The sequence below is a fragment of the Anolis carolinensis genome, chromosome 2 (genome assembly GCF_035594765.1).
Source record: "Anolis carolinensis isolate JA03-04 chromosome 2, rAnoCar3.1.pri, whole genome shotgun sequence".
NCBI lineage: Eukaryota > Metazoa > Chordata > Lepidosauria > Squamata > Dactyloidae > Anolis > Anolis carolinensis.
Window position 1 is genome coordinate 121,027,639 of NC_085842.1, and position 27,450 is coordinate 121,055,088.

Consider the following 27,450-nt stretch of genomic DNA (forward strand, 5'->3'; position numbering starts at 1 on the left):
TTTTATTTTCTTGGGGTAGCTAGAAAAAGCTTTCTTCCCTTTGGACTTTTCGTTTCATTTTGAGTTGTCTTTGTCAAGAAAAACTTGAAAGAAAGCATGTGTGCATGGTTTAGTCCAAATTGGATTAACGGAATCTAGCAGTGAGCCGCTTATTTCTGTCCAGGGCTTTCATTATGGCTGCAGCATTTTTTACCTCCTTGTTTTGTGGTGCTGTCTACCAACTACATTTAAGGGTGTCAATTTCACATTAACATAATTTATACTGAGCACCTGTGTTGGCAAATACTGTAGAGAGGACAAGGCCGGTATAACATGGCAAATGCTCCATCACATTTAAGTATATTTAAGTCCCCTGGATTGTAGTGGGAATTGGGAAAGTTCAGCACCTGTTCTTCAATCGATGGGAGTTGCCATGTGTTGTATTGCAGTTGTTTAGTTTTTTCCCCTTTTTTTGTTGGACTTCTCACATTGTTGACAGTAAGGCTTAGTCATAGCAGCTTACATTTTATGTCTCATTTGGGCTGTTCCTTTCAACCTTTTCATGCTTGTTTAAAATAAAGTATAAGAAACACATTTTAACTTTGCCTTGACTTTTGAGGAAGAGAAAACATGCAATATGGGTGTAGCACTACCTACATTTCGTTGTTCTTAATAATCTACTATTCCTTGAACTGTTCTTTTCTTTTTCTAATTTTCTGGTTTGTTGATTATTTTAAAATATTCAAAAATGAGAACGAATGTACAAGAATTAATTTACATCAATACTCTTTCCTTTTTTATGAGGCAGCGATAATTATGCAAAATGTTGCCCTCCATTCATTTTTCTTCATTCGCTTAATTTTACCTCTCCTGCTGTTTATGCTTCAGTGAAAGAATGCATTTCTAGAGACATAATTGTCAGTGATTTTGTGTAGCTTAAAGATGGTTGAAAAAGAAACTGCAACAATTCATTAGTCATCTCAGTAGGTTTCAGGGAAGACAGTTCCTCCGCTCCCATTCAGCCCTAGACTTTCCATGGATGTTATCTTCAGCTCTTCTATAAGCCTCATGAATGTTATGAAATTTTCTTTGGGAGGGGAATACTTGGGCATGGTTTGCCATTATCTTCCTCTAAAATCGAACTCAGCATACCTGGCATTACTTGGAAATCCCTCATTAATTTCTAACAAGGTCTGTGCTCCTTAGCTTCCAAAGCAGGATGCTTTCAGGATATGTAGGCAATCCCATGTCTCTTATATATCTTCTTGGAAAACCTTTCAAGCAGAGTTTTTGGTTGCACAGAAAGCTAGGGAGATGGGATTAGAAAGGAAAGAATCTCTTTCTGGAGTGGGAACGCAAAGTTTGCCTGGGAAGGAAATAGCCTCCTCCCAGGCGTGCTGCAAAATTACACATGTAGAGCCCTATTCTGGGATGTGGAAAGGGAGGAGGACAAAATAGGATTGGGAGAAAAAAAAATCTTGAAATTATAATGGAGTGGACCTTTACAGAGTTGCAACATTTATATTATAATACATTGTTATTATTTTAAAAATAAATCTTGTGGAAATCCTCAGAAATATGTCAAATCTATAAAGGTAATGATGAATACACAAGGATAATGATGTTACTATCCTATCTTTTCCCCATCATAATACAAGAACAAAAGTGGTTTGCAGTGTAGTCCACTACAGATTGTAATCCCATTAGACCTGCTTAGCAAAGCCAATGATTGAATGATGATGTCCACTCTCGCTTTAGGAGTATAATAATAATATAGTACTTGGGATATAGTGTTCCATTGATAAGTTCCTCAATTGTTCAAATGATATGTTGATAAGGTAGCAGTCTTTGTTTCTGTAACTGTAGACATAGTCCTGCTATTATTAAGCTCAGATTTGGTCTCCAATTAGTTATTTCCACGTATGATATGCATGCCAATTTTGCATGCTCTTCAGCTGCATCTACACTGTAGATTTACTGCAGTTTGGCACCACAGCTACCATGACACAATATTATTACAGCTCCCAGGATTCCACAGTATTTAGCCATGGCCAAATGTGTGTCAAGCTGCATTCATTCCACAGTACAGATGCATAATTTATTTGAAAATAGCTGCTTAAACAGTGGATTTGGGTTGGCTTCTTTATAGCTGACCCTCTTTCATGTTGTGGAGAAAGTGCATTTCAGTAGTGAATCCAAATAAAATATAATTAAATATTTCCATGTGTTAATTTTGAAATCATTTTGACTCCAATGTGTAGTTGATCACATTGTAAGCAATTTCACATTCAAAAAGCTATGTCTTTCTTTCAGTAGGAGGAAAGCAAGGTGCTTGCATTGAGAATTGGTTAAGATGCAGATTGATTGAAATATAATTAATTAAAAGCCTGATAATTACAGGGTTAAGTATGCATAGGAGTGCACTTTTATTGGATAACAGCCATTAAATGCTTTAGAAAACCTCTCTCCATGCAAATGAGATGACATAACCTCTTCCAGTTTTCTGCTCAAATAAAATTTCATCCAGTCTTTGATGAATAGATCTGTTTACTTTCCACAGTCTGCTCTGCAGGTCAGGAGACTTTACCTTTTCTGGACATAGCGAGTAAGTGAATTCAGGAAACTTCCCAGCAAAAATACTTCATGGGCCATCAGGAGACATACAAATCTAGAGACTGTCGGTTCAGGCGCCACCACTCAACCCAACTGCAACTGTCTAATATTAGGATCTCTCACACAGTTAATTTATTTTGGAGATGGGCTAGACTGTTTTATAGCTCTTTGTATTTGTCAGTGTAATATATTATGTTAGTCTGTCAAAGATGAGCGCTTTGCCCAATTTTGTCCTGAAGAAATGACAGTATTGTCTTGGGAGTTTTCTGTTAATGTCTGCCTGCCATGACTCATATAGAAGGGATGAAATATTTGATTGCTTATTTGCACATTCTGGCTACTTTATTTTTCAGATATAGATCTGAAAATTTATATTTACACTGTAAATTCACAAGGGTGGAAGTTATTTCACATCTTTTGTATTGGGAATGAAGTACTAACCCACTAAATATGTTAGAATGTATGGTTTATCACAGTTCTTTTTTAAACTTGGAAGGAAAGAATTGTAATGACATCCCATTTACCTATAAAGTTGAGAGATGATTCTTCTGAACATACTTAGTGACTATGATTAATATCTAGTTGTTGTCCTACTTAGAAGCATTCAGAAGAATAGGGATGGGTGGTTTTTCAGTAACCCCTACTCCTCCTTGTTACTTTGTCTATGATATCCCCCCACTGTTCCGCAGGACCCCCCTCCCAACATCCCAAAACAGATGGGGGGCAGTGGAGGTCTACAAGTACGTAAATAACCCACCTCTGTATCTCATGATGAACACCTTCTCTTGGCAAATAGATAGTCATCATTGCTATTCCTTTATCACCATTTGTTATCCAAGATATCTGTTTCAGTTCTTTTGTTATTCTCTGCTGTTTGCTATATTCATCCAATCATTATTACCTTAACAAACAAGCTTTAAATATAGTGAATGACACAACTTGTAGGAATGTAATTGATAGCTGTAAAGTTGTTGTGGACGTACTGCCTGGCACGGGTTTGGACTAGATGGCCCTTGTGGTCTCTTACAACCATAGGATTCTGTTTATTGTTTGAAAACATTTGTATAGTATACTTCATCCTATTTGGGGCATTATGATGGTGTACAACCAATGATCCTATAGGATAATCTTTGTACTCCTTTTGGTGCCCATGAATCTGTACAACTCATAAGATGGTGTATTTGACTCAATATAAATTTAGCTAGATTCTGGAAGGCTATGGATTTAATGTGTGATGTCTCTTTCAATCCATTACAGACGACTTCATTCCAATTATTTATACTGTGACTGCCATCTTGCTTGGCTTTCCGATTGGCTGCGCCAGAGGCGATCAGTTGGACAGTTCACCTTTTGCATGGCACCTGTTCACTTGAGAGGATTCAATGTTGCTGACGTTCAGAAAAAAGAATATGTTTGCTCAGGTAATGTCATAAGTTTAACTTTTTTGCTTTGTTCTGTCAGTTTGTATCAATCTTCACAGTAAGCACTAATTAAAACAATGTAATATTGGTCTCATTTAAAAGCTACTTCTTACCAGTTCCAATTTGGTTACACCCAGCTAAACAGTGTAATAATATTATAAATTATTGCATTCAAATTACCCCCACCTCGAACTACTAGGTTCTGTTGACGATTTGGTAGTTAAATTGCATTTTTAAAATTGTACTTGCATCGTATTAATGTGGAAGAGTAATTAACAAATAATATGATGCAATTTCTCAGGGGGGCACTGTATCTGACTAGCATATAAATGGGACAAATTAGAAAGTATATGTGACAGAGTGGTATTTAATTGAAGGCACAATGATCTCAGTTGGATACACATTCTGAATGAGGAAGTAAGCCTGTGTATAGCTATTATATTAATGAAATCAATATTTCTGAGGGAGTGTAGTCTTCCATACCTGCCTGAGGTCTATTTTTAGCATTATTGATGTACAATGTTAACATATAAGACATCACTAGGGTGAAAAATGTCCTAATTTAAACAGTATTGTTACAGATAGGGATAATATATTTTAGTTCACTCTATCCAAATTTGGTGAATCATTGGTCATATATGTATAAAATTGTTTTGCCAATGCAACCAGTTGTATAGAAATTACATATGAGGGAGGATCTCTTTCTCTAGACCAGTGGTTCCCAGCTTTTGGTTTCCAGGTGTTTTGGACTTCAGCTCCCACAATTCCTAACAGTGGGTAAGCTGCTGGGAACCACTGTTCAAAATGGTTTTAAAAAGAAGCTGGGCATCTATCTAATGGATATGTTCCAGCTGGAATTCCTACATCAAACAGGGAGTCGGATCTGATGGTCTATGAGACCCCTTCCAACTCTATAGTTCCAGGAGTCTGTGATATGAAAAAGATTGCCAGAAATTGCAAAAAGGCCCCACATAAGACCTGCACTATCAGTGTTCAAAAATTATCAAAATTAATAGCACTAGCATTGTGATAGCCATCAAATGGCCTTATTGGATCCTTTCATGTTGGCAGAGGAGACTAATGATAATAATATTAAATAATAATAATAATAATAATAACAACAACAACAACAATAACAAGAACTTTATTCTTATATCCCGCCCCATCTCCCTGAAGGGACTCGGGGCGGCTCACATGGGGAGCAAGCCCAGCAATACAAAATAAAATACAATCACATAAATACATTTAAAACATATAAAAATAAAATCATAAAACATATAATACATTAAAACATACTCAAGCAATAGCTAATAGTCAGGAGACTAAGGACCTCATCATATGAGGTTTGGGCTCCGTCAAAGTTAGTTTATTTGTATCCTGTCCCATCTCCCCATGGTGATGGAACCAGAACAGAGCCCACATGACGCTGGACTACTTCTGGCCGGGCTCCATCTTGGAAGCATCCTTGGATGAAGCCCTGAGAACATGAGTGGCTATCCGTGTTCTCACTAGATAAGCCAGGGAAAGTGCGAGGAAGAAGGAGCTGGACAGTGACTCTTTCCCTTGCTGACTGCTGGATTTCCCTTGCTGCCCCCCAGATGCCCCCACTGTCCCTCGGCTTGATGAGGTCCATAGTTGACCCACTAAGTGAGATTTTCAAGCAATGAAATGCAGCATGACAAACCACTGTGAGGTTTGAACTTCCAAAGCAGTGGTCCAAGCTTCAATTTGCAAAATTTGTTTATTGACTGATTTCTTAGACCTTGGTACTCATGGGGTGGGTTAACTATGGATGTCAGCCAATCCAGCTTGGTGGATTGCCACTATAAGTGATGAGCCTGTTATTAAACTGAGTGGACAGTATTTCCAGCATAGAAAATATTTCCCTCCACCCTGTTAGCATCTGGAAAAAGGCATATTTTTTCATGTCCTCAGAATGATAAAATGATAGATAAAGACTTTTTAAAAAAAGTTTCACCCCAACTAATATGCTACAAATCACCAGAACAGAGACGAAACTGAAAGACAAAATGAAGAAGAAACTGAAAGGTGATGCAAAGTCTTGAAATTACTTTGCCATTCCAAGATGGAAGTGAATGGATTATACCCCAATGATTTTATCTATGTTAGGTTATCTTGGAGTATGGGAAGCAAAAGGGATAAGCAGCAAAGTTTGGAATGATACATGGCAATGATTTTAGTGCATTTAGGTGTATTATAGATGTATCAGATGTGGTCACTGCTTGTCTTGACATTTACAAAGGTATATTTTAAATAGTTTTAGCAGCTGTTGCTGGTAATTTCTCAAAATAAACCTCCAGTGAGATTTTGATACTATACTGTGTCAATATAGTGTTCAAAAGCATGCCAAATCTATGGGGAAGGTGTTTTTTTATTGCACCCAGTTGTAGGCATTTTAAATAAATTGCAGATGGAGGAAACAACTAATGGGCAATCCAGCAATTAGGTTTGGTTCTGTAAATGTGCGACAGCAGCTAGTCAAATATATGCAACAAGGTTTTTAAAGTGTTTTTGTTAATTTCTTTTCCTTGTAGGTTCACACACTGAACCTCCATCTTGCAATGCCAATTCCATCAGTTGTCCATCACCTTGCACTTGTAGTAATAATATTGTGGATTGTCGGGGAAAGGGCTTAACTGAAATTCCAGCCAACCTGCCAGAGAGTATTGTGGAAATGTAAGTGTCACCTTAGTTCTATATGATCAGTTAGACTGTAATCTGCCAAAGATAGAAATGCAATATGCAGATTGTGGCTAAATGTGTAGGCCATCTGTTATTGGCAATATCAATTGATCTCAGAATTTCAGCAATGTTTGTTTGTTTTTATGGACAATATCAGTTGTTTTTAATATGTCCTCACTAAATAATGAAGCAATATCACATGGCTTCAAAAAGTGCTTCATATTATAACACACGCTGTTGCACTCAGGATTTTTTTTAAAGAGTAGCTATATATTTCAGGGTATTTTAGAAACAGGAAGAGTTCAGAGTCACAACTCTCGCTGTATTAGTAATTGGTAAGTGCCTTAGAATCTCTGTAAATCAAAAATGACTTACATGCATACTGCAGCAACATCTTGAAACTGAAGTATAAATAGGACTAGGAACTAAAACAATAACTAATTTCTTAGAATTAACCTTCCAAGGTCTGTTCAGTATAATTGTTCAAATCAGTAAACTTAAGAAGTGCACTAGATGCTAACTTGAAACATTTAAGTTCTAAATTGTCATATGGGGTGCCTGAGGATGATAATAATCTGGAAAATACTGTTCCCTGATTTAATCTAGAAAATATATTTTGCCTTTCCACTGCAACCTTGATTTTTTAAATTTGAAAGACAAAATTTGTAAATAAGGCCACACTGTTTGCTGTGTAACCAGCAAAGATGAAGGATAAATTTGCGTTGCAGGGTCTGTACTTTCCCTATGAAGTGGTACATTGAATGCACAAATATGGCCCCTCAAACACAGCCAAATCTCTTCACATAGAGGGGAAAGACTTTATTTAAGCTCAACAAGTCCTCAGTCAAAGACTCTAACCCAGGTCCTAGTAAGTATCTTCAGGATACAGCGCTTGGCAAACTTTTGTCAGCAGTTGCAGGAGAAAGAGACTGGTTCTTCAGTAGGGCTTTCTCCCTGAGAACAGGACTTGTCCTCAGCTGCCTCCTAGTCTCTCTCTGGGTTCTTAGTGCTCTCACAGGACTTTCACAGTCAGGCAGCCCAGAATACTTGTACATTGAGACCTTTCACACCTCCAGCACTGAAGTCTAAATGAAATCCTTATAAACTATCTCCAGTCCTGCAGCTTCTGCCTTCCTGTCTCCCTGCAAAGTTTGTTGCTGCTCTTTTACTTGTCTCCTTACCACATTTCTTGCAGAGGGTTTAATTGAAAGCAATAGCTGGTTCTCTCTTCTTTCTGGGGCCATGAAACAAGGAACAGCCGAGGCAGTGCTAGTAGTGACTCCTCTGCTTCCACAACTTTAAAAAGAAATAGCATAGGCTGCCATCAGAAAAATATCTGTATCACATTTTCTGTACATCCTTTCATAAAATATTTACTTCAGTACTCTTAATTATTAGTTTTCATCCTTTGCTGCATTTTGATTTTGCCCAGATTTTACTGCAAGATAGCAACAATGAGTGAGAAAGTGTATGATCAGATACCTTAATTGTATTCATTGGGAGTTGCAAGCAGGTGTAGTTATGTATACTTCTCTTGCGAGTAGTTTTGCATCTAATTTAGTTTTGATAGAAACCTCTTTTGAGATCTACCAATATTGGGAGGTTTATGCATCAGAAAATCCAATTCAATTTTTGTTGCTGTTAGAGTAAACTCATTCACTCAGTGGCACTTATATACATGTTGATTTACCAAATCTTTCTTTCTTTGCATAATTTATTAATAAATTATAACCAAACATGATATTATTTATGTCAAAGGTCAGATGCCAGCCAGTTAAATAAAAGTAGTTTATTTAACAAACAACTCAAAACAGATCAATAAAGCATCCAAGGAGCTTATAACACTTAAACTTCAGTGTAAATAAGCATTCAAAATGAAGAAAATGTCAAAAGAACAAACCGGCGTATAATCCGGATTATCCGGAGATATAATCCGGATTAGAACCAAGGTTCTTGAATCAAGTTCAAAATTGCAATGCAGGCTCAAAACGGCAAAACAAACAAAGACAAATAATCTCAGAAACTAAAAACTTCCCCAAAACCCAAGAGTACAGCCAAAAACCCAAAACTCAAAAGATAGCCCAAACCGGGCTAGAGTGCTTCGCCAAAAATGGTGCAAGCAAGCTAAGCAGGAAAAAGCTGAAACAATAGCGACAAGTCGCTGCGGAGTTGAAATCCAAGCCAGATGTCAAAGGAGTAAAGCGTCATAGCGAAATCAAGCTGGTCCGAAGTTGGGGTTAGAAAACAGCCTCAGAGTCGAAGACGAAGCCAGTAGTCAGCAACGGAAAACAGCCACAGAGATAAGAATGGTACCAAGACAAGTTTTGGGAGCGAAGAGATATGCCAAGTCGAATTCCAGTCCATGGTCCAAAGGGGTGAAGTCGTCACAACAGGGTCCACGTCACAGGAGAACACAAAAAGCCAAGGCGACGGAGGCGAGCAGCAACTAATGCAAAATAGTAATAACAATGCAGTCCAAACAGAAAACCCACACAGTTCCAGCCCTCCGTCATAAAATAACCCGGATCAAACTTACATCGGTTGCAAAGTCCCAAGCCAGTCTTCGGAGTCAAGTACAGGAAACCCAATGGCGCCCAACAATACCTTGCCACACGCAAGGAACAATGGCCAAAAAAACCCTAATTTATTTAGGCTTCCTTAGGCATCCAAACAACCAACACCTTAGGATCAGGTGTCCCGAGTTCCTCATCAGAGTCCGAGCTCCAAACAGCCAACGCCTTAGGATCAGGCGTCCCAAGTTCCTCATCAGAGTTAGAATCGCTTTGCCTACACCCAACCCTGTCCACACCTGCGGAATTGCCCTCATTCCTCCAGGCAGACCATGTGGGATCTGTTTTTGAAGAAACCCAAGCCTCTCCTGCGTCCTCAGCATCCATGGGCCCAGTTTCCTCCCCAAGATCCTCCGGAGCCCGTGCCCAGTCTATGCCAACTCCTTCCGCCAGCACCAGTTCCTCAGCATCCATTTCTACCTCAGGATCCCCTTCCAACTCCCCAAATGAATCCTCATCTGAGGATTCCTCATCTTTCTCCCTGACTCTCTTTCTATGTAAATCTTCCGACCAGCCCTCCTCGCGAGGATTCTTCCTTCCCCTCTTGATCCTACCATTATCACTAACAGCCACAGAAGACTCATTCACAACAATTTACACTTAGGCTGATATCCCAAACATTTTCATGTAAGTTCAGGACCTTTGTTTAATTGTAGGTTTTCCTCTCTTTGCATAGTATTAAACACATTTTGAAGCTTTTAGGTGCTACCAATCAAACTTTTGTTTCATTCACATCATAATATCAATTCACACAATTCTAGGCACATTTCCTAGTATGTAGTAATGCTGTGAGTGTACCATTTGTTTAAAATGTCTTAATTTATATGAAATGTAGCCTTTTTAAACACACGTCTATAGATAAACTTCTGCAAGCATTCAAATATCAATATATCAAAGTCCTTCAGGTCAGGCTATTATAACAGTGTGAAATTGTGCAATTTTGTGTCTTGAATGAGCTTTAATGGAAGCATTTATTGCTCATTTGCTGAAATTTAGTCCCAGAACAATTGTATTTTATTGCAGTATTAATTAAGAGACCTCATAAGTATTAGGTAATACTCCACCTAAAATGACAAAGTGTACTGTGCCCCTCAAGCTGAAATGCCTAGCCTGAGTTCACTGAAAAACACTGTCTTTCTGGAGTGAGAGGAAATGTACAGTTTCTTCTGGACATAGGGCAAAGAAGTCAGTCCTACATTAAGAGCTATTTCAGATGGATAATCTACCACAATTTCATAGCTATTCAGATCTTTCAAGGAAGTCTGAACTCCCAAAAATGGACAGTTCTACTCTGACTGTTTAACTAGAAAATATATTGTGAATGTTGTTACCAATTAAGCAAGTACCAGCTTCTACTTCTTATGAACCCTCTCCCTCCATTTGATTCATGCCTTTGCAAGGACAGAAGAGGGGAAAAATATAACTCTAACCTTGTTTTCTAAAATCACTTAAAATCTGCAAGTCTAGAGTTCTATTTTTTGCTGTATACCTTCACCTCATCTTTGGCCAATGGCAACCCTATCATGGTGCTTTGACCAAGGGCAAGATAAATGAATGGATGGTATCCTTGAAGTGACTGGCTTGACCTTGAAGGAGTTGGGGGTGGTGATGCTGAAAGGGAGTTATGGGGTGAGCTGGTCCATGAAGTCACAAAGAGTCAAAAGAATAAACAACAAATCATGGTGTTTTGTTGGCAAGATATGTTCAGAGGAAGTTTACCATTTGTTCCTCTTTGGGTGTGAAAGTTTGGCTTTCCCAGAGTCATCCAGTGGATTTCCACGTTTGACTGACGGTTAATCCCCATGCTCATGTTACTATGTTATGCTAGCTCTCTAGAATTTCCTGTCCTAATCAATAAATAATACCCTGTTTCCCCGAAAATAAGACAGTGTCTTATATTAATTTTTGCTCCCAAAGATGCGCTAGGTCTTATTTTCAGGGGATGTCTTATTTTTCCACAAAGAAGAATTCACATTTATGGTTGATTTTTTTAAAAAATGAAAATTTTTTGTACAGTAGTTGTCATCACAAACCAGCATAACCAAACTGTGAATCCTTTCAAGAATTTCTATATTATATTTTATTGCTATACTGTTTTTAAATTACTGTTTTAAATTTCTGTTTGTATGTAAATTTATGTTGTTGTTGGGCTTGTCCCTGTGTAAGCTGCCCTGAGTCCCTTCTGGGAGATGGAGGTGGTATACAAGAATAAAGTTATTATTATATTATTATATTATTATTTTTTCTTCTTGTTACTACCTTTATTTCCATGTACATACATTTCTATGGTATGTACATTTACCGATCCTGCATGCTTCCAAACAAAACTTTACTAGGTCTTACTTTTGGGGGAGGCCTTATATTTAGCAATTCAGCAAATTGCTACTAGGTCTTATTGTCTGGGGATGTCTTATTTTCAGGGAAACAGGGTATCATGGTGGTTAAGAAGAAAGGATTAGGGGATGGACCTTTTGTTAGGGCTGTTCCCAAGCAAATAACATCCGATTTACTGTGCCACATAGCATTGTAGCATTAGATGTGTTTCTGGGGCAGTCTTTGTTACCATGTTAGATATTGGACTTCTGAAATAATTTAACAAACATCGAGTGGAAGAGATTGACAATGGTTTTTGTGGTTTTTTTCCAGTGTGTGTCGGTAATGTCGGTAATGTGGGTTTTCCTCTCCCTCTCCCTCCAGGGTTAAATGTGTCTTCTCTTATAATATATTGGACTGGATGCCTGCTGGACTAAATCTCCTTGGATACTCTAAATAGCATGGGCTGTGCTGAAAAGTAACTCTTGGCACAAAAGTCAAAGTGCTTTTTGTCAAGCTTGAGCCACTTATCTAACACAACTTCTGAGAATTGTGAAGTCAGCAAGAATCAGGCAAATAGATGTCTGGAGGAACAATTACACGTTGCCAGAAAGCAGCATATCACAAAGAGAACATCCTAATGTGTCTTTCCATACTAGATAAGGCAGAAGATTACTAAATGTTCTGAACTTCTGATCTCTCTTGTAGCTGGTAACTCACAATGCAGAACAACACCATGTAAAGTGTTAAGTGAGCAATTAGGGTCAATGAAGGCTAGGTATGAATTAAATTTCCTTGAAGTGAAAAATCATTTAATCCTCTATCCTGGTGCTTTCCTTCTTCTTTGGCCTCCCACCTGGTATGTTCTCTGTGCACTTGAACAGACAGTGAAACAAGGAAGCATTTGACTCTTTTATCAATCTTGTGATGACACCTTAGTCTTGGATGCTTTTTTTCTTTTCTGATACCAAAATCCGAGCTGGAACTATGACATTAAAGTGACGGAATAGTGAGCCGGCTTTTCTTTTCTTCCCAACAGTTTAAAGTTCAGATCATCACTTCTTGTTTATCTGAACCACAGGGGTGCCCTTTATTTGAAGGTGAAAGCCTGAATAGTAATTCATCACTAGTCTGTAAAGCCAAGCTGTCTCAGTAAGTGCAGTGTTCTTGGAAAAATCTTCAGTGTAGTATACACCAACTTCGCAAGGGAAATGTAGATAGAATATAGTGCTTAAGCTTGAGTAAAAAGGATGACAAGACTATGTGTTGCTGTTCATTATAGCACAGGTGGTTTTCAGTAAGGGGTTTAATATCAAAAACTAAACTGGTTGATAGGGGAAAGCTGTGGTTTGAGGCTAAACTATGACATCACATGTACAGTGGTATTTCACATAAGAAGCACTAGCATGCTGCAGTGGTGTATGAAAGAAAATACATTGATAGGTGTTGTAGACAATGAAAAGTGTGTTTTGAAGGCATTTAGAAACACATGAAAAGGTACTGTGGCAGGGTTCATTCTCCTAAGGATGATTAATTTCTGAATATTGGGCAATGGTTGCTCAAATATCTTGTGATGTGTAGCCGAATATTTAAGGATTATCATGAAGTTTCCTTGTGGAGAGAAAAAGTGGAGTATAAATGATAATAATAATAATAATAATAATAATAATAATAATAATAATAATAATAATACGATCTGCCAACTGCAAAAGGCCACCCTACTGGGATCTGCGCGCATCATCCGAAAATACATCACATTTGGGAAGTGTTCGACTTGTGATTTTGTGATATGAAATCCAGTATATCTCTCTTGTTTGCTGTGTCATACAATATAATAATAATGATCTAAAACTTTATGGAAAATCAGAAACAGAAATCCAATCACTGACCAACTCAGTCAGAATCTTCAGCACTGATATCAGTATGGAGTTCGGCCTAGACAAATGTGCCACAGTGGCATTAAAGAAAGGGAAAATTACTCACAGCGAGGGCATAGAGATGCCAAATGGACAAACCATAAAATCCAATCAGCCTGAAGCCTATAAATATCTGGGCATACTACAGTTGGACAATATCAAGCATGGACATGTGAAAAATGTGGTCAGCAAAGAATATATCCAAAGAGTCAGAAATATTTTGAAGAGCAAATTAAATGGCGAAAATACGATCAAGGCTCTCAACACCTGGGCCATACCCGTCATTAGATACACTGCTGGAATTGTGAACTAGACACAAGCAGAGCTAGATGATCTGGACAGAATGACAAGAAAACTGATGACAATCCACTACTCATTACACCCGCGTAGTCATGTCGACAGACTTTACCTGCCCAGAAAATCAGGAGTCAGAGTGCTTCTGCAAGTGAAACAAACGGTAGAGGAAGAGAAACATGCTCTGGCAGATTATGTGAAAGGCGGTCAAAAACCAACATTGAGGGAAGTCAACAGTAGTAAACTGCTTCAAGTGCAAAAGACAAAGAGTGAATACCATAAAAACACAATCCAGAGCAAAAGAGAAAACTGGCGAAAGAAGGCTCTCCACAGACAGTTCCTGGGAAAAATTGAGAGCCAAATTGATAAAGAACTTTAAAAAAGGAGACGGAGGGCCTGATTCTGGCAGCCCAAGAACAAGCCATTAGAACCAAAGCCATCAAAGCCAAAATTGAAAAGTCGATGACAGATCCCGAATGTAGACTCTGCAAAGAAGCAGATGAAACAATAGGTTACATCCTCAGCTGCTGCAAGAAGACTGCACAGACAGACTACAAGCAGAGGCATAACACCATTGCTCAGATGATTCATTGGAACTTGTGCCACAAATACCTTCTGCCTGCGACAAAAATTATCACCTGCCAGCTGCAGAAGGCCACCTTGCTGGGGGAAGTGTCTGACGTGTGATCCAGTACAACAGCCAGCAGAGTGTCTGCTGTGGTCTCAACTTGTTGTGTTTCTAATAATAATTGTCACAGACAGAACGCCACCAGATAAGAGAGTTTATTAAAGTTACAGAACCAAAAACGCCCGTAAAAGACAAAGGGCTAGGCAAACACTTGCCTTTAGAGAAAAAGAAACTGAAAAAACGTTTCAAGAAATAAACCGGATTAAACTGGAGTTTAATCCGGGTTAAACCAAAAATGCTTACTTCAGCCTGGCACTATAAACAAACAAAAGCTAGTAAACAAGATTCAAAGAAACACAAATAACTGGCAGCAGATTCCTCTCTGCTACCCAAAAGCTGTGATTGAGTAACAAAGATGTTACTCCTCCGAGCAGCGAGCGAACTCCGGGTTCAAACACATCAATCAGGGCAGCAGCGGTCAGCGGGGTCTCAATCCGGTCCGAGGTCGAAAGCCAGGTACAGAAGACTTCAGTTCACCAGTTCCACCGATAGCCACAGAAGGGATAGTCCGAGGTCGTAGTCAGTCAGTCAGTCAGTCAGTCAGTCAGTCCAGAGTAGGCAATTAGTGTCCGTCAAAAAGACGACGGAGGTCCAAGCTATTAAGATTAAGCACAAGTTGCACAGGAAAAGCCCACACAGTTCCTCCCGCCGTCTATGCCCAGTGTCCTTGGTAACTTACGTATTCAGCAAACGAATCACACCCGTCTTCAGGAAGTTCCCAACAAGAGCCCAAGCGTTCGTCCAGATTACCTTGCCCAACGCAATTAGCCCTGGATTCTAAACCCCATTTTATGCCAGTTACAACTCCTCATCGCTGTCAGCTGTTACCCTAATTCCAGGTGCCTCATCATCATCATCCTCATCAGAGCTAAAACACCTTTGACTACGCCCCACAGCATCCCCAGCTGTGGATCCTGTTCCATCCCTCCAGCTTGTCCACGGGTCTAATCCTGAAACCTGCCAATTGCCTCCCATACTATCATTGCCAGTGGCACCCAGATCCTCTCTCACACGAGTCCATTCCATGTCATCCTCCTCTGAGCTAACCATCTCTTCCTCCATTCCCTCGGTAAAACCCTCAAAGGAGTCTTCGTCAGTTGGTTCTGCAAATAAGTCCCACAGCCGTTTCCTTTCTCGCTCAAGAGAGTCTGACTCCCGAGGAGTCTTACGACCACGTCTCCCAGTATCGGAGCCATAAGGCTCAACCATAACAACAACAACAACAACAATAATAATAATAATAATAATAATAATAATAATAATAATAATATAATAAATAACAACAACAACAACAACAAATATTATGTGCTATTAGTGAACAAATCATGCTTCCATAGCACACTCTAATAACTCAAGATCCCACATTGTATTTCCACTTTTACGTAAGTGAGCTGTTCCCATCATCTCTGTATTATGAGATGCACCATTGTGGTGTTACAGCTGTTGATACCACTCTAATCATCATTTTATACCCTATGCAATCCTGGGATTTTTAGTTTGATGAGGCACATGATTCTCTGGGTATAGAAAAGGGAGCTTTGTGATGAAAAGAGTATTTGCACAAAGGTCACACATAGTGGGATTTTTGCTCAGAAATATTTTCTGTACATCAGATGTTGTTTCTTACATAGAACGTGCTGTTTTCTGTGGGATATATACAAAGAAGTCCCCAACTGCAGGATGTTCAGTATGTCATAGATCTAGTCAACTAGACACTCACTGCAAACCATCCTCTGCATTGTGTCTCCATATTTTTGGTATGTGTGACTGATCATGTCTCCCTATGCCAGTACAGCTTGGAAATAAGTTAAAACACAGGCTGTTGACAGGATTGCAGCTTTTAAAATATCTTGTTAATGTAGGGATTTTCAGTGAAGAACAGTTCTTTTTCCTTCACCCTGGAACTATTAATTACCCATCTTCTGAAAACCTGCAATGTTGTAGAGGTGTTCCAAACAGCGTTGAAATACAGGAGAAATTGCCCTATATTAGATGGAGGTCTGCTTGTTTCAATTTCTTTTCTCCCTATTGGTGCTTGATGCTCTGTTCTTTACATGAAATTACATGACATTCCTTACATAAAATTACTATCTGAAATTCACTGCATGTTACATGGTGATGTGCAATAGTCTGCTGCAGACTTATTGCTAAGGCTCTAGACAGAGGTAAAGGCAGGAAAGAATTCGCTGCATCTACATCATTGAGCTACTAATAGTTTGTACAGTTTTACAATTGTGTAATAGATTTTCTGTTTTGCTTTAATAAATTAGCAAATACATGTAAAATTAAGTTCTGAAATTTGATGGCATGGTAGATAGTCAAATAGCCATTTATTATAGAATAAACACATTGACATAGAACTGGAGGAAAAATCATGTATGGCATGATTCTAGTAAGAAATTTATCACTAGATGTATATATGTGTGTATCTTTAGAGATATATGGGACCCAAGAACCAATGTGGTGTAGTGGTTTGAGTACTGAACTAAGACACTGGGAGACTCACTGATCAGCAATGGATACCTACTAGGTGACCTTGGAGAAGTCACTCTTATTCAGACTCAAAAGAAGGAAAGGGCAAACACTCTCTGAACAAATTCTGCTAAGAAAATCCCATGATAGGTTCACTTTAGGGCTGCTATAAGTCTGAAACAACTTGAGGGCAAATAACAACAACTATATACAGCCCACATATATCACTTGCCTTTGACAAATTGCTGCTTCACTAGGGCAATAGGATTTCATTTTAGCATGTACATTATGACAAAAGCTTTACATAACAATTCCTAACTCTTGAATACTATATAGTTTATACATGTTCATTTCTCTCACATTAAGCAAACCCTTGCTGTAATTGCCTTCCATTTGGAAATCTTATCTCGTTAGTGTGAAAGACCTTGAGTATTCAGAATAGGTCTTCACAGTCATTTACGGATCCACTGCCAAGACACTACCTTGGAAGACAGTCATACTCGGCCACGAGGGATCACCTCTAACGCCACCTGTCTTTTCCCTCAGAAACTTTGACTCCGATATTTTGGAAGCTAAATATCTCATCCATTCTTTGGTCTGTTTCTTTAATGTGGCTTCATTGTGCTTGGTAATTCTTTCCCCACTCATCACTAGCATGATTGGCTGGATCAGACCTCTCTCATGTTTGCCAAGACTATTCCCAGGCATGTTTTTGTCACCTATTCCTCTGGTAAATAGACCCATATCCCTTTGATACAAGAAAGGACAAAGTAGATCAGGTTGTTTTGCAAAACCAAAATAGAAAATTTAGATTCAGACAGTTATCTCTGTTACTACCCTGCTCTGGAGAATGTCCTGGGCTGGACCCCCAAAGGGGGGAGGCTGGTCTGGTTGTGGCTGGATTTATGGTGGGAGACTCAGGAGGTCTGTTACAGTTTTTGTTGTCTCTGTGGATGGAATGTAAGAGTCAATTCTCATCTGTTTCTCTGATTTAGATGATTTGTGGGTCCCTCTTTTATTGCTGAGGTTGCTCTGGGTTATTTTCTTTCCCCCTGGGTGGCATTTTGAATTGTGGATCTTGGGTCATTTGGTGTGAACTGCTCTACGTACATACAGGAGCTTAATTCAGGAGCTGGTAGTTGGTCGTGATGTTGATCCCTCCCTCCTTTTAGCTTTTCAGATTTTATGTACATGCTTCTATGAGACTATAATCCACTTATGCTGGTCTATGTCCGTAATAAAGATTTTGATTTGATTTAATTTAGATTCAGGCAAGTGGACAGAAGGATGAATTAGTATCTCAACATCACAGTCTTGAGCCTCTTACCTGAGGGAGGGCCCATTCATTCCCACAGGATTGGTTAGGGCTTGGGTTTATGCACAAACCCAGTAAGCTATAGCTTAAGGCCTTAGGTTAAGAGAAATCTCTACATTTAAAAAACCTCAAATTGTCAGATATTTGATATTTATAAAATTATTTTTTGGCATTGGCAGGAAGCCTTTTACAGTTCATTTGCCTAAGCCTTAATTTAGTTCTAAGACCAACTCAAACATTTGTATGCATCGCCTGATATTTATTTATTTAAACATCATTATGTGTGATATGTGATTTCTTTGTGAAAACATTATTCTTGACATGGCCTCAGTTCATTTGTAACTGTGTCAGACAATACTTTCCAAAAGAAAACATTTTTTCTTTCTGTAACAATTTATCTGATACGGTCTTTGCAATCACATAAATCATCAAATGTTGGTTTGAATTGTATCCAGTAAATGCTCTGGTTGCCATTTAATCATGCAAAGTAGAAATCCAGTTGGCTTACTAATATGATCATTACCTGAGCTGTAAGTGGTTTTACAGAAGGGATGAGTTCTGACCTCCTGAAAACTGAAGTGCTGTTGATAGAATACCCTCTACCCATGTCTTAGCTGAAAGTTATCACTTACAAAGCGTCATTCCTCTTTCTCTCCCTCTCATTTCATTCCTAACTTAATGATTTGTCTTTTTTATTGATAGTCTTGGCAAACCATTAGGCAGGAGTAGTTGTTGAAGAGATATTGTTCAGAATGTGGACGAGCCAGCAAACTGTTCCCATTGGCAAGCTGAGTAGCAAGTAACCCCCTTTTCAGCAATAAAAAGATACTTGTAACCTAAAATTGATATGAATGCCTTAACCAATCTGCAGTGGGTATTTCTCTTCAAGACAAATAATTTTGTTTCTCCAGCTAATGTGATCTGGCTTTAGAAAAGTTATATTGGATACTCTCTCCTCTACTGTCTTAACCTGTGTGCAAAATGCTCATGTATCGACTGAGAAGGTGATGAAAAGTATTGAACCTTGAGATTCATTAGGACAGGATTCCTGGTTCCGATTTTCTTGGCTGAAAGAAGATTGTCAACCTTAAGGGCATCTTTTTTACTCCTGCTGTTTTCAGCTATTTTGTTAAGTGTGTGGTTTAGACAGCACATTCTTTTTAAAAACAAAAATGGGTTGAGTGCCAGAGCACATAGGGACTTGTTACTTAATGCCACAAAGAAAAAATATCTCTGAATCCATCAGGCTGTTCTTTGCTCTCTCTAGACTTTGCTGTTTTATTAGAGAGAGTGAAGGAAATTGCTCCTGTCCTTTGACCCAAACAGTTGTTGAAGCCTTAAAAAATAAAGCTCCCAAAAGGCTAAGAATCTGTTTCCTAGCAGAACAAAACAAATAATAGAATTATAGTGCTTGAAGGTACATCCAAGGGAATCTTTTCAGAAGCAAGATATCTGGTTCACAGTATCTTCTCTGCCTGTTAATATTTTTTAAAGAACAATTTCTGTGGCTACTGTACTTTTGCAATGTTATAATGCCAGTTGAGAATGTGTGGTGTAGTGGTTTGTGTGCTCCGTTACAGCTATGAGGACCAGGGTTCAAATCCCCACTTGGCCAGTGAAGCCCACTATGTGACCCTGTACAAGTCACACCCTCTCAGTTGCAGAGGAAGACAATGGGAACAAATCTTCTCAAGAAACCCCCATGATAGCTTCACTTTAAGGTTGTCATATGTCAGAAATGATTTGAAGTCACACTGCAAAAAGGCCAATTTAACCTTGTTTTGCTATGTTTTTGTATGTTCCTTGGGGAAGGGCTTAGCTTGGAAATGCACCTGGTACACTGAAAAAGAAATAAATGCTAGCAGTTGTTTCTTTTGGCTTTACCATTGTGACATTTATATTTATCACTTTCTTTGTAGCCGCTTAGAGCAGAACTCCATCAAAAGTATTCCTCCTGGAGCTTTCTCTCAATACAAGAAACTTAAAAGAATGTAAGTATCATCAGTGCTCAAATATATAAAACTATTTACTGTATTTTTACCCCACTCTATCTCAACCCTGAAGGGGACTCAGAGCAGTTTCCAAACTGGCAATAATTCATTGTTAATGTTTACCATTGTGGCTCCAGCTCAGTGGACACTAATGTGGATAAAAAGTTGCTAGTTCAGAGCAATATGTATCACATGTAGCAAAAAGCTCTGCATGCACACATGACAGTCATTAACTTGCATGTCCTTATAGAGTTCATTTTCAGCATATTCATTCATTCATTTTTATTACAGCCTACCTTTCTCCCAGTGCAGTATGCAAGGCAGTTTTTGACTTGAATTAAGATAGATAGCTGAAAAATCAATCACTTGCGATATTAAAGTAAAATCTAAAAATCTATAAATTGTCATATTAAAAATAGGCACTGAATTAAAGTTATTTTAACTATGAAATTAAAAGAACTTCTTACAACACCAAAAGCCTGACTAAATAAGAAGGGTCTTTGCTGCTAGTGAAAGAAGAGCAGAGAGAGGGAGTCAGTGAAGACAGATCCTTTTTAAATAGAAGTAAGTAGAGTTGGTTAGACTAGAGTTGGCTACTCAGTGATCCCTAACCTTAGGAGGGGTCAGTTACAAGGAAGTTCTTTGTCGCAAAGAATATAGCAATTACCAAAGGAGGAACTAAGTATATATATTATGGCGCCAATAATCTCCAGCTGATAATGGCAAGCCCAGTTCCATTGGCAACCACTAGCTGTACCCTTGAACGATCTTTTTATAACTCTAGGGTTTCAATTATTTTCAACACCTTAAAGAGGGTTCTAAGTGTAGAAAATCCAAGAGACTCTAGTTTAGAGAAGAATGCCAGTACATCTCTTAAAGTCCAAGGTTGTTGTTTTAAAAAAAACTTTGCTTTTTATCTTCCCAGCCTGGGCTACCTAGTTTAGTCTCATTCCTTTCTTTCTTCCGTTCTTCCTTTCTTCCATTCTTCCTTGTTCCTCCCTCCCTCCAATGCACATCAGTTAAGTATTTTCTTTTATAAGGGCCTAAAAGGTGGGGGGGGGGGCTATTCTTAAGCATGAGTAGAGTCTTTTTTCATATATCCAGAGAGCCGTGCAAAATTTTGAGCACAAATACCTTTTATTTTATATCACATTCTGGGAAATCAGAGTCTGAAAAGGAAAGGAGGAAGGCTTCTCTTGCTACAAAGATAAAGGAAATGCTTTGCATTGGTTGTTTGAATCTCCACACTTCTCCCAAGGTTGATTTATTTGTAGCAGAGGGGTGGAGGTACTTTCAGGTACCTCCAAACCCTATCATTTTATATATATATAGTTTGTGTTAGTTAGTTGTTTAAGCACTAGTAAAGTGGAATAGCAGTTATTATTACTGGTGCCTTAATGGTGCCTGATGATAAAACATTAATAACAGCTAGATTCCCTTATGTTACATGAGAATACTTTTATCATATCAACTCACTTTAATACAAACTGTTTTGTCAAAGTGCTTCCAGGTATTTCTTTCAATTTATTTGTAAAATTAATTTTAACTCAGCAGTCTAAGAGCTGGAAAGACAGATCTTATAAGAGTAATTTTCTAGATATGGTAATTGTATGCCTTTATGTTTGATGGGAAATGGGTTTAATTTTTAAGTAAATATAGTGAGTTATAGAGATTTTTTTAAATATCTGCCAGTTGTTGTCTTGGAAACATCCAGCGGCTTCAATATAATTACTTTGAATTTATGTCAGTAGTAAAAGAAAGCAAAACATGGCTATATTTATGTTCAGAAAGCTACTAGGGAGAAAGTTGTAGACTGTTATTAGCAAGCCTACTGATGTTTCCTTTGATTTGAAAGCAGTAATATGAATCTGAGGGCTGTACAAAAAGTTCTAGAAGTCACAGTACTATTTTTAATGAAGGAAAAATAGCCAGTCACTGGACAAATTGGGACTTGCATAGTAAACATGGATATAGTTGTCCTGAACTTGTGGCTAAAGAGTTGTAAACCTAGGATATGCCAAGAGTTTCAGGATCCATGGTTATTTTCTGAAATTTCCAATTAAAATCCATTTTGCAATATTTTCAACTGTTATAATTAAAAATGCTTCCTTTAGTTCAAGTGTTTGCAACTCTATGCTACTCCTCAGATAACCTGATGGAAGTGTGTGTGTTAACCTATTGAGCTTTTGGTTTAGAAGGGTGACAGAAGTGATGAAGTATCCCCAAAAGGCCAACAGTGCTATTCTGTTTTGCTTGCATTTTCCAACATGGCAATATGTTTGCATAAAGCTGTTCCATGTCAAAACAGCAGGATGGCAGTTTTCATGAAATATATCAAGATGGACTTGTCTGGTTTTAAAAATAGAAAAGAGCTTTGAATAATTTACATTTTAGAAAAAGAAAGTATGAAATATTAAAAATGTGGTTAGTACAGATTTCTAACTGGTCAGAGATGCCAGGGCCTCAGACAGAGGTTTGGTTTAAAAGCTGCAGAATTTATGTGGTACCACATTTGCCAAGAAATCTGGCCAGTGCATAAGCTATCCGGTGTCTGATAATAGGTTTTGAAGATTGTTTGTTTTGTAAAGAGGTTTCAAAGATTCCCCAAGAATAAATACTACCTTTCAAAATGTCTCAAAAGACGTAGAAAGAAAAAACAATAGAAGTGTCTGTCTGCCTTCATTTCTAGAGTTACAAATTTGAAAATCCAAGTCACAGTCTGAGAAATGCTTTCAACATAGCATTTTTGCAAAACTTGTACAATACAAAATGTTATCTTCAGAGTCTGGATCTATTTGAAATTACTGAAGCCAAAATTTATTGCCTAAAACACTTAAACATTTGGAAGATGACAGGCGGTTTATATGTATGATGCTTGTAACCTCCTCAGGAGGAAAGAGAGCTAGGAAATCTAGGCAAAAGTGAGGTGATGATACCAGTGAAGGTGTGCATTTTGCAGGGACTCCTTGGAGGATTAACCCCTTGTACAGGAGTCTTGTTAAGTTTGGTTCAGCCTTCTAATACTGAAGAAGATTAGAGGGTTCATCTACACTGTAGAATTAATGTCGCTTAACATCACTTTAACGGCCATGGCTCAATGCTATGGAATGATGGGAGTTTTAGTTTGGGGGGTGGGCAGATAAAGCTAAAGACCTCTTAAAACTACAATTCCCATGAATTCATAGCACTTAGTGTAAATACACCCAGACATTAGTGTCCATAATCCTTATTAAACTATTCTGTTATTTTTATGCACAAGTTGTATGGGTGGTGGCATGGAGTAGATCTACATGCAGACTATCACTCAAGACAGTCTTACTGAGACTGTCTCCCATGTAAGTTACTATAGGACTGTAGCTTTGTTATATTAGTATATTACCTCATAAGAGTGTAAATGTTATAATCAGATCAGAGTCACTAAATTCAGATGGTCCTCTTAAAATGGTAAAAAGGAGCCATAGGTATAAGTCTGAGACAGAATATACTAGATGAGGGAAAGTTGTTGGGGCCCTCTAATGACAGCTGAGGTTTTAAGCTCTAATGATTATAGTGAAGTGTATATAGAGGTCAATATAGCTGTGTGGGTTTCAATTAATAGGCAAGTGATGCCGTTATTTCATAAGCAGTTGGTGCTGATGGTATCATATGCACCACCTTTACAGTGAACCAGCATCTCTTTCTTTCAGCAGAATTAAGAGCATTAAGTGTATCTGGCCTGGGTGCTGCTGTTATCTAAAAATAAATTGTTTCCAAAAGCTTGGGGCACTTTAGTAAATTGTGTTTTCATTGGTACCATGTCTTCTTCCCTTGTGTATCCTTACAGTGATATCAGCAAGAATCAAATATCGGATATTGCATCAGATGCTTTTCATGGCTTGAAATCTCTCACCTCATTGTAAGTAGCGGGTAACCTTGAAAGGGTGGTTTGTAGAGAGCCTTAAAAACAAATCAGTAAAAGACTGGTTTGTGGTGCCTTCCTTTTCCCTGTGCAATTGTCACCTTGAGTGAAGAACCTAATCTCTCTTAAATTGGAAATTGATCAGAGCTGAAGGTGCCATTGTTTATACAATTCTAGATTCCTTGTATAGATGGATACCCTGTGAAGGTTAATTATGTAGGTCTTTAAAACACAAGTACAGACATGGTGTATTTCTTTCACCTAACACCCCAAGCTGTGCTGTTAGTATCAACAGAGAATATAACATTCCACAAGGATATCTTGCTAAATTAAGCCCAGAAAATAAATATTTTTTCAGAAAATATATCAGAATTTGTAAATTATAGGTATATGTACTGGAAATTACAAAATCCTTGGTGTTGTTACTTTAAATGGATTGAAATATCATGTAATGTTCAACAATAAAGTAAAGCTACACATCTTGGCAAAGTTTTCATAACTATCAAAATGAATACAGAATCTGAAAAACCTGGATCACTGACATGTTCTAGCTTCAGAATGAAACTGAGCCTGTATGGCATAGCTCTGCCAGCAGATGTTGCCATAGGATTCAGCTTGGCAAAGAACCTTAATAACCTTTGGATCAGTGCTTGGAACATCACAAAAGCCATGAAAGGCACTCTACCATGATGAGCCTAAATAGAGTAGAATAGAAGTTTCCACAAAATATGACGGATATATATGATACATCCTTCTGAAAATTAGAGTTAAAGAGTAATGTAGCATTCCTTTCTGTGCAATTGTAGCTTGTATTGTTCAAGCTGAAAACAGTGCTTCACTTGTTACAAATTACTGGGATAACTTTAAAAAGCCATAATGGAATAACAAGCCAGTATGGAATAGCAAGCTAAACTCAACACTATACCAGCATTAACACTAAGACTTATTTTCCTTCCCTTCCCCTAAGCAGTTGTTTTATGTACACATAACCCCCCCCCAACCCCCTGCCACACACACATACAAAACATTTAGTGTGGATTTCCTCACCTCTCTACAGCCCATTTTAGGACTGCATGGTGAAATATGTTTCTCATCTCTGCAAGAGTCTACTATTACATTAGATTATCAGGACCAGAGCAAGATATGATAATTACTTCCAGATTCAACTGTGGCTGTATAAGAGATGACTCAGTGTGACATCAAAATCTGAATTGTTCTATTTTGGCTCATATTCTTTAATATAATTCCCATTAAAGGACCACTTAGTTCCAGATGAGGAGGGTGAGATTCTGGGAATGAGCAAAGATGCTTCATATTATCCTTATAGCCTCATGAAATATCTGCTCCTTTCTTAAGGCTGTACTTCTGCCATCCTGTGCTAAAGGAATCACACTGTGATTGGAACTGTTTGATTCTTGAATTTCAAATTGAAAAATGGCCAGAGGAGTAAACCTACATGATTCAGTACATGACCTGGGCATGTGAGGCATTGTCCTGTGTGGTCTCTTTATTCAGTTTGAATCCATTGCTCCATGTCCTATCCTAGTCTCTAGAGAAGCAGAAACCATGCTTGTCTCCTCCTCGATGTGACATCCTTTCAAATATTTAATCATAGCTATCATGTCCCAGCTCAATCTTGATCCTTCTCTTTTACAAACTAAATAAACCCAGCTCCCTCACCAATTGTGGTTACTTGCAACATAGCCTGCAAGTATCCATACTTTCAACAGGTCTCTGACATCTAGATGGCCCAAACTGAAGAAAAAGAGATTCCACCTAAACATTAGGAAAAAAAACTTCCTGAAGGTCAGAGCTATTCAACAGTGTAGTACACTGCGTCCTTGAAGTGTGGTGGAGTCTCCTTCTCTGGAGGTTTTTAAGCAGAAGCTGAATGGCTATCTGCCAGGAGTGATTTGTGTGTGTTCCTGCATGGGAGAATAGAGTTGGACTAGAACTCTGAGTCTATGTGACAATTCTGCTGCTTCTCTTCTTCCTCCTTTAAAAACTCTTTAGAGAGTGTTAAAAGGCCATGTGTGTATGTGTGTGTGACTTCATTTATGACTGCATCAGTCACACATAGGGTTTTTTTTAGCCCAGTTTAATTTTAAATAGTAACTCCTATTTGTCATTTTAGCGATGAAACAATAATTGGCCATAGCACAATATATTGTTCATGATTGATAGTTTATGAGCATTAAGCTGTTGAACCCAATGTGGTGTGGTGATTTTAGCACTGAATTATGTCTATGGAAACCAAGATTTGAATACTAACGCAGTCATGGAAACTCACTGGGTGAATGTGGGCAGAGGAAAGCAACCCCTCTCTGAACAAATCTTGCCAAGAAAACTCTGTGATAAGGTTGCCATAAGTTGGAAATGACTTGAAGACTCAAAGCAACAAATGAAGCTATTATTTTATTTTCCATTAAAGAAAAGTAAAATTAAATTATGTGCTTTATTGAATAATTACTTGGTGAATTGTTTAAACAAATGCCACAAAAGTTGATTGACTGGCAAATAAACATAATACTATATTATGGCAGCACTCCAGCGCTCATTGCATTGGCAGTCCAAGCTTAAATATTTGTGCCAACATCTCTGACTAGGAAATGCCTGCATAAGGACCTTGATGTTGTGAGATCCTATTTTGTATGCTACAAGCTGCCAAACATGCATCTGGCTGTGTTTCCTTTCATTTGCATTTCCACAATCCTCCTCTGTTGAACAAGATACTTCCAATTTTAACTAAATGCTTAAAAGATGCTTAAAAGATAATTTTTCAATGTAGCACCATTGTTTTGTTTATGTGGGGGAAGTCAATACAATCACCTCGCAGGATGTATGAATCACATAAACTAATACCTGTGAAGTTGTACTGATGCTTTGTGCTGAACATTTGTGTAACAACCTAGTCAGATTTGGAATTAACCTATAGAAACAAACCATAAAATTATTCCTATCCAGATCTCATGAGAAGAATCCCATGTCTGAATGCTTCACCCTATTTGTTTTTTTTTTTAAACTTACCTTTTCCCCCATTTGTGTTGATCGGTTTTAGAAACAGTGTTTCTTTTAAATAGGCATTGTACCTATTTCAACATATGGATCGATATTATCCAGACTTAACCCATCAGTCTGTATACCCTAGTGAACTACAAGTTATTGAGTGATAACTGCCAGAATCCCCACACATGGCTAGTTCTCATGAGATTTTTAGAATTGTGGTCCATAAAAATAACTTCCCAGTCTAGCCCTCTACTTGCTATTTTTAGGCAGC

The 27,450-nt window shown here is 38.2% G+C and overlaps 1 protein-coding gene across 4 annotated transcripts in view; it reads left to right on the top strand.

Annotated features, from left to right (window-relative positions):
* The window catches only part of slit3 (slit guidance ligand 3), a 558,157-nt gene that overhangs the window by 368,050 nt on the left and 162,657 nt on the right, over positions 1–27,450 (top strand). For all 4 annotated transcript variants that reach the window (XM_062970473.1, XM_062970476.1, XM_062970474.1 and 1 more), the window contains 4 exons: positions 3,850–4,013; positions 6,569–6,710; positions 20,204–20,275; positions 24,099–24,170. In XM_062970473.1, coding sequence (XP_062826543.1) covers positions 3,850–4,013; positions 6,569–6,710; positions 20,204–20,275; positions 24,099–24,170 — 450 coding nt within the window. The remainder of the gene's footprint in view (positions 1–3,849; positions 4,014–6,568; positions 6,711–20,203; positions 20,276–24,098; positions 24,171–27,450) is intronic.